We start from the raw sequence: 13,543 nt of genomic DNA on the forward strand, positions 1-13,543 counted from the left end.
AAACAATTTATAAAAAAGATGACTATTCTATTAACAGAAAGCAAAACTCCAGCTTTTGCTGCTTTTCTCCCCAAACTTAATTTTATTCCATATCTATTTAAATATTAAAATTATACTTCAACTTTGGAAGGACATGTCATAATATAAAAAAAAGCAAAAGTCTCAAAAACATCTTAACAAGAAACACTAGCCTTGAAAGCAATCTTACTACAGTACTAGCTATCAACAGTAAAAGCAAATTCTTTTATAAAACTTAGCTACTATTGATCACCATAAGAATAAGTATTTTAACTAAAATATTATAATTAATACCTTGCTGGAAAGGGCTAGCTGCTGACACAGTTGTTCCTGGATTTCTTCCACCAGGCTTTCTTCCCCTTTGACCTGAGCTGTGAGTTGAAGATTTCTTCCCTTTGCCCTCTGACCCTCTAGCCTCTGAAACTTCTTTTCCACTAGTTGTATGCGCAGAAACTTCCTGAAAATTTGCATTTGTAAATCGTGCTGCAGTATCTTCCAAGCGCTTCAATGATCCAGATATAGAGTTGCTGCTAGTGCTTGTGTAAGTCTAACATGTTCATTGAGAAAGAAAGGAAAATGAAAAACACTGATTATAATTTAGTTACCGATAATAAAAAAAGATAGCACATTAATAACAACAAATAACTATTGAACTTGTAATTTAAAAACAAGTAATTTCACCTAAGCATTATACAAAAACTATTTGAATCTATTACAAATACTCTTGTAAAAAATGCAGATAACTTATAGCTGTTTGAGCATCAAATTGCAGCAGTCAGTAAAAATATGTATTAGTCCTATTTATTCAGTGACATATAGTAAATAATACTGAAAACATTTGTTTCTCAAACAATAGAATTCTCAACAAGAACATACGATACTTCCTACACATGAAATTAAAATCAGCTATATTGTTCATCTCAGGAAGGCAACAATTACAAGTGAGGTGCCACAAATCAATTAGAGGAATACAGCCACGAGATTAAAAGGACAGAGCTAGCACAGGTCAGAGCAAGAATTGTTATATTCAGGCGAAGTCTTTTAAAAAAGAAAAATTAAAAGCCTTTGTAACACAGAATATTTCTTCCAAGCACTAAGGTATGAAAAGTTTTATTTTGCCGTTAAGATCTTAAAAGTATTATTATACCCTAAAATAGATTCTTAATCATCCCCTTGATTTACATATGTTAGGGAAAAGAGCAAAATAAAGATTTGTTTAAACAATTAGTTTCCAGCTTTTAATCATCATTTTAATACAAGGTGTGTACAAATATCAGCTAATTAAATGATTATGAAAATGAGAAAATGTGTTATACCAGATGTACATTAATTAATGGGCTTCAAAATGAAAGGTTTGTAAAGTCAATGGGGTAAGGGACTTCTGTTATTGTTAAGTTCACTAAGTACCTGAAATATAACTAGCCCTAAATTTCTGTTGAGTAAATAAATTAATATTTTTCTAATACATATAACTGAGATCTGATGAAATACAAATTAAAAATCTAAAAATATTCAAGACTGAAATTTCCCAGATATAACTACCACTCAATACTAACCATCATGTAAATTTTAAAAATGAGAAAATGACAATAAAATCAGGTTTCAAAATAGTTGGCATTTTTAGCAGAATCAGTATTCAGAAAGAAAAATAAGAGAAGACTTCAAATATTTTAAAAACTTAATGTTTGCCCTGGCTGGCATAGCTCAGTGGATTGAGCATGGGCTGCAAACCAAAGTGTTGCAGGTTCGATTCCCAATCAGGGCACATGCCTGGGTTGCAGGCCATGACCCCCAGCAACCGCACAATGATGTTTCTCTCTCTCTCTATCTCCTTCCCTTCCCTCTCTAAAAATTAATAAAATCTTTAAACAAACAAACAAAAAATGCTAAATATTCTTAGACTTCCGACCAATATGGAGGTATACGTAGACACACTGTGCTTCCTCGCACACACAAAAGAAGGACAACAACATATTTAAAAACAAAAACAACCAGAACTGACACGAAATCGAACTGTATGAAGTCAGACAAACAAGGAGTTAAAGAAGAAACATTCATTCAGACGATAGGAGGGGGGAGACAGGCAGACGGGTGAAGAGGACTATGGAAAAGGTAGTGGCAGCTGGCAGACTGGCAGACTGGGCGGTCCCTCATTTGCATGCGGATAAACCAAGAGGAACAACTAGGGAGCCTAAAAGACCCCACAACCCAGGGCTCCAGCACAAGGAAATAAAGCCTCAAACCTCTGACTGAAAATACCTGTAGGGGTAGAGGCGACAGCAGAGGAAATTCCCAGCCTCATAGGAGAATTTGTCAGAGAGACCCACAGGGTCCTAGAATATACACAAACCCACCCCACAGGAATCAACACCAGAAGGACCCAGTTTGATTGTGGGTAATATGGGAAGTAACTGAAAACTGGCAGAGAGCGGAGCAAGAGGCACTGTTCCCTCTCAGACCCCTCACCCACATACAGTGTCATACAGCATCATAACTGGCAACTTGCCCCGTCCTGGTGAACACCTAAAGCTCCACCCCTTACTATATCACAGGTGTACCCAGACAAAAAAAAATTGCCATATGAAAGAACAGTTCAAAGCTCCAGAAAAAACACAACTAAGAGACAAAGAGATAGCTAACCTATCAGATGCACAGTTCAAAACACTGGTTATCAGGATGCTCCAGGAACTCACTGGGTACTGCAACAGCATAAAAAAGACCCAGGAAGCAATGAAGGTTGCATTACCTGAAACAAACAAAAATCTACAGGGAACCAACAGTGATGGGAAGGAAACCAGGACTCAAATCAATGGTTTGGAGCAGAAAGAAGAAAGAAACATTCAACCAGAACAGAATGAAGAAATAAGAATTCAAAAAAATGAAGAGAAGCTTAGGAACCTCCAAGACATCTTTAAACATTCCAACATCCAAATCATAGGGGTGTCAGAAGAAGAAGAGGAAGATCAAGAAATTGAAAACATATTTGAAAAAGTAATGGAGAACTCCCCCAATCTAGCAAAGGAAACAGACTTTCAGGAAGTCCAAGAAGCTCAGAGAGTCCCAAAGAAGTTGGACCCAAGGAGGAACACACTAAGGCATATTATAATTAAATTAGCCAAGATAAAAGGAGAGAATCTGAAAAGCAGCAAAAGAAAAGGAGAGAGTTACCTGCAAAGGAGTTCCCATTAGACTATAGGCTGATTGGCCCGCACACCCCCCCCCCCCAAAATCTTGTAGGCAAGAAGGAGCTGGAAAGAAGTATTTGAAGTCATGAAAGGCAAGGACCTACATCCAGCAAAGCTATCATTTAGAATGGAAGGGCAGAGAAAGTGCTCCCCAGGAAAGGTAAAGCTAAAGGAGCTCATCATCACCCGGCCTGTATTACATGAAATGTTAAAGGGACTTATCTAAGAAAAAGATGATCAAATATATGAACAGTAAAATGACAACAAACTCACAGCTATTAACAACTGAACCTAAGAACAAACTAAGCAAACAACTAGAACAGGAACAGAATCACAGAAAAGGAGATCACATGGAGGATTATTAGTGGGGGAGTGGGGCAGGGAGCAAGGGGGAAAAGGTACAGAGAATAAGTAGCATGAATAGTAGGTAGAAAATAGACAGGAGGAGGTTAAGAATTGTATAGGAAATGTAGAAGCCAAAGAACTTATATGTACGACCCATGGACATGAACTAAAGGTGGGGAATGTGGGTGGGAGGGGGTGTGCAGGGTGGAGGGGAATAAAGCGGGGGGGATATACTGTAATAGCATAATCAATAAAATATATATTTTTAAAAACCTAAATGTTCTTGCCCTGGTTGGCATAGCTCAGTGGATTGAGCACAGGCTGCAAACCAAAGCATTGCAGGTTCAATTCCCAGCCAGGGCACATGCCCGGGTTGCAGGCCACGGCCCCCAGCAACCGCACACTGATGTCTGTCTGTCTGTCTGTCTGTCTCTCTCTCCCTCCCTCCCTTCCCTCTCTAAAAATAAATAAATAAAATCTTTTTAAAAAAAAAAAGCAGCACACAGTAAAAACAAAAAAACCTAAGTGTTCTTTATTACTACTTTTGCACTACTACTTCCTGGTACTTCTCCCACCCCACATCATCTCACTGCTAATAACAAATTCTCACTATCAAATATGAGATATTACCTCATAAAAACAAACTATATTCACTAACCTAACAAACTATAATCCATAAGTAAGAATAAAGGGTTTGATATAAATTTCAGAAGAAACACCCTCTCATTTAACAATGGTTAACCTTCATGAATTATTTCAGAAACATGAACCCATACTTGGCAGGTCATTTGAGAAGCCACCCACTTCACTTTTCAAATAATTTTCCCCAGTAACACAAGTGACCCTGAGGTTCTCCACCCCGCTCATATCTGACCCTAGTGAAGTTTAAAAGTTATCTAAAGAAAACACAGTGGTGTTCTTCATGTATCAAAAAAAGTGCTTTGTTCATGTATCTAATAAGGAAAGGAGAAATAACTGGGTGAGGCATCAAAAACAGAATGTACTATTTGTTTCCACCCATCGATTAAATTAGAGATGGTAACTTTTCCCATTCATTTAACAGAATTTACTTGTTTACCCCTGGAGTATAAATATGTCCATAAATCTAATGAAAACATGACATTTGGAAGAAAAGATATTACAAAGAAAGCAATAAATAAAAAATTAAGGAAGTTTCAATGACAAAAGTCATATTAAAATAAAACTATAGTTGATATACAATATTATATTAGTTTCAGGTGTACAACATAGTGATTAGATACTTAAACCTTATGACATAACATTTTATTTTGAATAAAACTTTGACACCTTTTAAATTTCAAAAGATATCACAGGCTTCTAAAGCAAAAAAGGAAAAAAAAACACAAAAAAACTGTAGCTGAGAAGTCTAACAGTTAAAAAAATTACATTTATTTAAAATTTAAAATGGTAACATAATTTTTATTCAAAGAAAGACCTCTACCTTAACTCCATGTTTATAACTTAAGAGTATTTTTCTGTAATATGCTATTTAAATTATATTGCACTGTGGAATTCTATTATAAACATATAATCAACTCAAAATCAAGAAGGTGTAGAAAGAAGTAAAAGGAGAAGGTAGTGAGTGAGGTAAGGCTCAAAGAAACATAGTAGGTACACCTAAAACACAGATCTGTTGTTTCCTCAGTTTCACAACCTTAATAACTCTTAGTATTGCTATCTCACTGCTCTGAGAAAAGCTGTACTGCTTAAAAATACATATTTTTCATGTAAGTTGACCCATAAATTGCAAACTATTTCAACTGTTATTCAACCGAATAAAACATGGCCTTTTATCCTTTTCCTCTAGAGATAAAACTGGCTATTTGACTGTATTGAGAGCCTCTAAAGAAAGGCATTAAATAGGTTGGTCTATATTGTGACTTATAGGCAACTTAATGAATTCTTTAAAACAGACAGAGAATGTATGATTTTTGTTTCATGGCTAACTGTAATTACATATCCTCTGATTAGATACAACACCAATGTACAACTAAAACCAAAAAGTATTTCCTACTTCAAACAAATATTTTAAATTAGACTCAAAATTCAACAATGACTCTATAAAAGGTAACCAAAGAAAAAGCAGTTATTTTTTTGTCCCTACACTATTCTACAAGGCTCTGTAATCCACATTTGGGAGAATGAAGCAGAGAGAAGAGGGACAATCATGATGAAACATAATAATGCTGGCTTTTTAAATTTATGTCCTAATCTAAAGTGTCTTGTAAAAGCCACAAATTTTTCATTTAACCCAACTCTAAAAACCTAGGGCACATAAGCTATCAAATATGAAACACAAAAAGGCGACTTTAATAAGGGGAAAAGAAGGAATGGTCTGGTGATCTGTTAGAGCCTAATTCACATGTTATTAAAGTACAAAAAAGAAAAGTGGGAGGAGGAAAATTAACTTAAAAGTAGCAGAAAAATTACAAAATTTGGTGAAAACTGTAACCTACAGATCAACCCACCTTAAGCACAAGAAACATGAAGAAAACTCTGAATGCACATCATGATCGAACTGCTTATCACTAAAAACCAACAACGAAGAGAAAATGATAAATGCAGCCAGGGGTTTAAAATTTAAAGATGCCTTATGGGCTAAGAAACAAAGATAAGGATGAAAACAGATTTCTCATGGAAACAATGTAAGATGGAAGCCAGAAGAGAAAAATCTTTAAAGTACAGTACTAAAAAATAAAACAACCACCATAAACCTAGAATTCTGTAGCTAAATAACTTTCAAAATAACTTTCAAAAAAGCAAAACACTAACAAAAGCAAAATAATTGATTTTAAGTTTAAAAAAACCAGAAAGAACTAATCACCAGCAGATCAACATTACGGTAAATGCTCAAGACTGTTTTCTAGGCAGAAGAAAAGCAACAAAGGAAATGCGGATCCACACAAAGTAACTGCGAGCACTAGAAACAGTAATCACATGAGTAAATATAAAGACTTTTTAATTATTTAAATCTCTCTATAAGTTAATTGATGATTTGGGGCAAAGATAGTAACTGTGAGATTTATAAAACAGGCAAAATTTTTTAAATGATAAAATAACACAAAAGCCAACAGGTAGAAATGGAAGTATATAGCTATGATGTTCTTATACATCATATGAAAATGGTATAATATCACTTGAAAGCAGACTGATATATTAAAGATGTATACTATAAAACCTAAAGCAACCTAATAAAATACTACAAAAATTTATATATTAATAATCAGCCAAAATGAAATCATAAAAATATTCAATGATTAAAAGAAAAAAGATGAAAAATGGGAAAATAAAAAAGAATGAGTAAATGAGAGATTTAAATACAATCATATCGATAATCACATTATGGGTAAATTACCCAAATACCCCATTGTATGGCAGAGATTACAACCTTAAAAAAAGTAACTCAAGATTATATTCTGCCTACAAGAAACCCATTTTAAATATAAGGTAAAGATATTAAAAGTATGAGCAAGAGATATAAATCTCACAATAAACAAAAGAAAGCTGAATTCACAATATTAAAGTATCAAAAAATTAAATTTTAGACAAGAAATATTACCAAGATAAAGAAGTCTACTCATCACAAGGATTTAAAAATCCTAAATGTTTTTGCACCTAATAAGAGACTTTCAAAACAAATTAAGTAAAAACTGACAGAATACAGAAAATGGTGAAATAACAAAATCCATAATTATATAACCCCCTCTCAAAAAGTGACTGAACAAGTATACACAACAAAAATCAGTAAGAATACAGAGAACTTAAAAAGTAGCAATCAACTTGAACTGACATTTATAGAAAAGCTCCATACAATGAGAACAAAATACGTATTCTTTTGAAATGCACCTAGGGCATCAAACATAATCTGTATTGTGTCATTTCTTTTTAAATCTCAGAAATTTTAAAAGAAATTAAATAATACGAAAATATTAAAGTAGAAACTACAAGAAGATATGTGAAAAATCCCAAAATGGTTGAAAAGTAAATAATACACTTCTAAACAAACCTATGGGTCAAACAAGAAAGAAATCCAGAGGAAATAACAGGGTATTGTTTAATTAAATAAAAATGAAAATAAAATACATCAAATTTGTAAATCATACTTAGAACAAAGTTTAAGCATTAAATCCCTATCATTAGCACTTGTGGATTCTGGTTCAGCATGTAAGGAACTTGGAAGTTTTCAATGCATCCTAACAAGTCAAGGGCTGAACTCAAAAATCAACAGCTCTTCTTAGATCCATTGAAGCAGTTAAGATCACATGGCAGGCCACTGCCCCAAAGATGGGAGAGACAGGCACATGGATACAGAAATCACAATATAACTCAAGAGAAACCTCCATGAGAACCAGTATCAGAGTAAAAAACACCTCAAGTATAACTGAAAAATTGCTGTAGACTCACTATGGACAAGTCTGACAGAAAAACTCCAGCAGGACTCAGTCATATGGGAGTCCTAAATTTTTTTCAGTTCCACCTCCAGGAGCTCTACCAGGTCTTCATAGTGAGTATCAGAAGAAAGAAAGGAACAGTTCTGAAATATGCCAAAGTATTCTGTTCCTCTTTAATAAAAGGCCTGCTTACAGGAAAAACTATTTTACCAGACCATAACCTGATGGGGTTATATCAGAAACTGAAGTCCCTGGAGATGGGATATACCAACTCCAATGCCCCCTGGCACAGCAGCAGCATCCTATCCCACCTACAAGGCAGGGGAAGGAGTAGAGTCACTTGTGAAGGTCACAGTCCAGGGGCACAGTCTAATCAAAAGACTACCAAATGTTTCCATCTCACAATGCCTTATCACCACAATAGATAATGCCTGTTTACCACAGTCCCTTTCATGCAGGATATCATATTGACCTCTAAACAAAAAATTATGAAGCAGACTTCCGGCCAAGATGGCATACACACTCTGCCTCCTCGAACAACCAAAAGAAGGACAACAAATCTAAAAACAAAAAATAACCAGAAATGCAAGAAAATCAAACTGTATGGAAGTTTGACAAGGAGTTAAAGAAGACACGTTCATTCAGACTGATTGGAGGGGTGGAAACAGGAAGCCAGGGCAGAGGGGACATGTGGCTGGCAGACCGGGTGGTCCCACATCTGTGTGTACGTAAACCAGGGAGGATTAACTGGGGATGAGAAAGACCCCACAATGCAGGGTCCCAGCACAAGGAAATAAAGCCTTAAAACCTCTAGCAGTAAAAATCTGTGGGGGTTGAGGCAGCAGCAAAAGAAACCCCTAGCTTCACAGGAGAGTTTGTTGGAAAGACCCATAGGGTTCTAGAACATACACAAGCCCACCCACCCTGACAGCCCAGCTAGTAGCACTGTTCCCTCGCGGACCCCTCCCCCACATATAGCACCACAATGTAGCAACCTGGGTTGCCCCACCCTGGCAAATACCTAAGCCTCCACCCATTACTATACAACAGGTGCACCAAGACAAAAAAATATGGCAAGAATGGAAAACAGATGAAAACTCCAAAAATACAACATAGTTATGAAGAGATAGCCAACTTATCAGATGCAGAATTCAAAACAATCATAATGAGGATACTCACAGAAATGGTTGAGCACGGTTGCAAAATAGAGAAAAAAGTGAAGGCTATGAATAGTGAAATAAAGAAAAATCTACAGGGAACCAGCAGTGAAGAAAAGGAAACCAGGACTCAAATCAATGATTTGGAACAGAAGTAAGAAATAAAAATTCAAGGGGATCAGAATGAAGATACAAGAATTCAAAAAAAATGAGGAGAGGCTTAGGAACCTCCAGGACATCTTTAAATGTTCCAACATCCAAATCATAGGGATGCTAGAAGGAGAAGAGGAAGAGCAATAAACTGAAAACTTATTTGAAAAAATAATAAAGGAGAACTTCCCTAATCTGGTAAAGGAAATACAAAAGGCTCAGTCACTGAAAAGGAAGTAACTGCTAGGAAGTCCAACTGGCTCGCTCAGAGTCCCAAAAAAGTTGAACCCACGGAAGCAGACACCAAGGCACATCATAACTATATTACCTAAGACTAAAGATAAAGAGAGATTCTTTAAAGCACCAAGAGAAAAAGAGACAGCTACCTACAAAGTAGTTCCCATTAGACTATCAGCTGATTTCTCCAAAGAAACCTTACAGCCAAGAAGGGGTTGGAAAGAAGTATTTGAAGTCATGAAAGGCAAGGACCTACATCCAAGATTACTCTATGCAGCAGAGCTATCATTTAGAATGGAGGGGCAGAGAAAGTGCTTCTCAGACAAGGTAAAGCTAAAGGAGTTCATCATCACCCAGCCCTTATTATATGAAATGTTGAAGTGACTTATCTAAGAAAAAGAAGATGACCAAAACTATGAACAGTAAAATAACAAACTCACAACTATCAACAACTGAACCTAAAAAACAACCAACCCTCCCCCCCAAATAAGCAAACAACTAGAACAGGAACACAATCACAGAAATGGAGAACATATGGGGATTTATCAGCAAGGAAGAGGCTGGGGAAAAGGGTACAGGGAATAAGAAGCATGAATAGTAGATACAAAATAGATGGGGGGAGGTTAAAAACAGTATAGGAAATGGAGAAGCTGAAGAACTTATATGTAGGACCCATGAACATGAACTAAGGGGGGAATGCTGGTAGGAAGGGAGTGCCAGGTAAAGGGGAATAATGGGGAGAAAAACATGAGACAACTGTAATAGTATAATCAACAAAATACATTTTTTAAAATTATGAAGCATACTAAGAGAAAATACAATGTGAAGAGAATGAACAAGCATCAAAACCAGAGAGACAGATTGTGTGGCAAAATTTCTGGGGTTATCACAACAGGAATCTTTAAAACTATGATTTATAGGCTAAGCATTTTATTTTTTTAAATGTCTTTTAAAAAAAGATTTTATTTATTTGTGGAGAGAGAGGAAGCAAGGGAAAAAGAGCAGGAGAGAAATATTAATGTGTGGTTGCTTCTCACACACCCCCTACTGAGAACCTGGCCCACAACCCAGGCATGTGTCCTGACTGGGAATTGAGTCGGCAACCTTTTGGTTCACACACCAGCACTCAATCCACTGAGACACACCAGCCAGGGCTAGTAGGAGAAGGATTTTAATGTAAAAACAGGCAACATGCAACAACAAATAAGTAATGTAAGCAGCAATGAGGAAATCTAAGAAAGAATAAAAAAGAAATACTTAAGATCAAAAACACTGTAACAGAAATAAAGAATTCTTTGATGTGCTCATTAGTAGATTGGGCATGGCTGCTGGAGTTGCCAAAGCATTATTCTTTCTCTGGAAAGAATCTCAGAGCTTGAGGATATAAAAATGAAAACTTCGAAAATTAAAAGCAAAGAGAAAGATGAGTGAAAGACATAATACTATATCCAAGAATCATGGGCAAGTATAAATGGTGTGACAAATGTATAATGAGAATACCAGCAGAAAAAGAAAGGAAGGGAGGGTGGATCCAAGATGGTACCAAAGTAAGTGGAAGCTATACTCACCTCCTCCTAGGACCAAACAGGAATTACAACTAAATTACAGAACAATCATACTGAATAACCACCTGAAGACTAGCTGATGGGAAGTCTTATAACCAAGGATATACAGAAGCCAAATGGAGACTGTTAGGAAGGGTAGAGATGCAAAAACGGCTGCTTCTGTTCCCACAGATGGAGCCTCAGATTCTTAAGAGTTATCTCAACTGCAAAGGTTTCCCCTGAAAAGTGTGGGGTCTAATGCCCAAGCTGGGCTCCCCAACCAAGAGCACTAGAGCCAGGAAGAGGCCCCAACATAACATTGGGCTGTGAAAAGCAGTGGGGCTTCTGTCCGCCAGACAGAGATGAAGTCTGCCAGAGACACAGGCAACCTCTTAAAGGACCAACACACAAAATTTTTCACGGCTACTCACCCTGGGCTCCAGTGGAAGGAGGGCAAAGCAGACTAGAGTCACTTGAATCAAATATGGAATCTGTGGCCCTGAGGAGAGAGCTGAAGAAAGAGCCACCAGAATCCCTGTGCTGAGTCATTCACTCATACCACAGATGCCACCTTTTCTGGGTAGAGCACTCCCCTCTGTGCACATCAGCCTGGGGGAAAGCAACAGCCCCCAACTCTAGACTCCCTCTGACCCCCATTATGTGGAGCTTACACCCTACTGAGTAGTACATCCAGAGGCCCTTTCAGTGACTAAGCCTAACAGGCAGCTGGCAGATGGAAGCAGATCTTGGATTGCCTTTGGATTTTTGCTAACCTGCCTGGGCCTGGAGCTGGTAAAATCCAGGTCTGGTGTGCAGCCAGGCCCAGCAGAGGCAGCCACGGGCCAGTCACAGGCAGCATCTTGCTTTAGACTGAACCACAGTCCCTTACAAGAGGCCTAGAACCAACATACAGAGTGAACAGATTCATACATCACAGTAGGATGCTGCTTCAATTACCTTCAAAAGCAACACATCCAAAGGTCTCAGCAGGCACCAGATCCTGCTGAGATGAATTCTGCTTTGTGTGCCAGCACCTGCACAGGAGCTCACACTCCATGGCTGCAGTTGAGCCTTGCTATCAGCCAGCCTGAAGGTTGATCGCACACAAACAATTCAATACAATTAAAACAAGAGGAACCACGTAACCCACACAAGGGACCATCCTGGAGCACTCAGTTCAGGTGAACAAGAAGACGGTACCACATAACCCCACAGGACACATAAGGTCACCCATGAAGACTGGGAATCAGAGCAAATCTATCTAATGCATATAAACAAACATAAAGAGGCAGCCAAATTGGGAGACAAAATAATAGGCCCCAAATAAAAGAACAGGAAAAATCTCAAAAAAAAAAAAAAGGCTGAATGAAATGGAGGAACGCAATTTATTGAATTTAAGAGTTCCACGTAATCCAGATTTGATCTTTCACTTCACCCAACCTACCATTTATTATGTCTAATGTATTCTTTTTCATGTTGTTGAGCATCCTTATAACTACAAATAAGGGCCAGTCAGAAATGAAGACTATAATATCTGAAATGAAGAATACACTAGAAATAATAAATGGCAGATTAGATGAAGTGAAGGACTGAAACTGCCATTTGGAATACAAAGTAGAGGGGAAAAAAAGGACAAAAGAATTTTTTAAATGAGAAGTTTAAGGAAACTTTTTGAAAGAACACTAAGAGTAACAACTCCCATGTCAGAGGAATACCAGAAAAAGAGAGAGAACAAGGGATCAAGAAGTTATTTGAAGAAAGAGTGTCTTCCCTAACCTAGTGAAGGAAAAAGAAACATAAGTCTAGGAAGCATAGAGTCCCAAACAAGATGTCTACAAAAAGACACATCATAATTAAAATGGCAAAGGTACAAGAGAAAAAAACAGTTACCTATGTACAAGGGAGCTCCCATAAGACTGTCAGATGACTTCTCAACAGAAACTTCACAGGCCAGAAGGGATTAGCAAAATATGTTCAAAGTAATGAAAAGCAAAGACATACAACTAAGACTACTTTACCCAGCAAAGCTACTGTTTAAAAGTGAAGGGGAAATAAAGAGCTTCCCAAACAAGAAAAAGCTAAATGAGTTTGTTATCACCAAATCATGATTACAAAAAAAGTTAAATGGTATTCTTTATGAAGAAGAACCAGAAGAATAGTTAAAAGAATAAAGTGTCAATAACTGTGTACCTATCAATAATCACTTTGAAAGTAAATGGCTTAAATGCTCCAATCAAAAGATACAGAGTAAATGAACTGTCCACAAGAGAACCACCTCAGAACAAATGATACACACAGACTAAAAGCAAAGAAATAAAAAAAAAGATATCCATATAAATGGTAATGGGAAAAAAAGCTGGGGTAGCAATACTTACATTTGACAAAAGAGACTTAAAACAAAGGCAATGTAAGACACAAAGAAAGACACCACCATATGATGATAAAGGGAACAATCCAACAAGACTTAATCTTTGTAAATGTTACCACACCCAACA

The 13,543-nt window shown here is 36.9% G+C and overlaps 1 protein-coding gene across 15 annotated transcripts in view; it reads right to left on the minus strand.

Annotated features, from left to right (window-relative positions):
- Positions 1-13,543, minus strand: part of MLLT10 (MLLT10 histone lysine methyltransferase DOT1L cofactor) — a 254,453-nt gene that overhangs the window by 69,422 nt on the left and 171,488 nt on the right. For all 15 annotated transcript variants that reach the window (XM_036023436.1, XM_036023475.1, XM_036023459.1 and 12 more), the window contains one exon: positions 313-565. In XM_036023436.1, coding sequence (XP_035879329.1) covers positions 313-565 — 253 coding nt within the window. The remainder of the gene's footprint in view (positions 1-312; positions 566-13,543) is intronic.

The sequence above is a fragment of the Phyllostomus discolor genome, chromosome 1 (genome assembly GCF_004126475.2).
Source record: "Phyllostomus discolor isolate MPI-MPIP mPhyDis1 chromosome 1, mPhyDis1.pri.v3, whole genome shotgun sequence".
Classification (NCBI taxonomy): Eukaryota; Metazoa; Chordata; class Mammalia; order Chiroptera; family Phyllostomidae; genus Phyllostomus; species Phyllostomus discolor.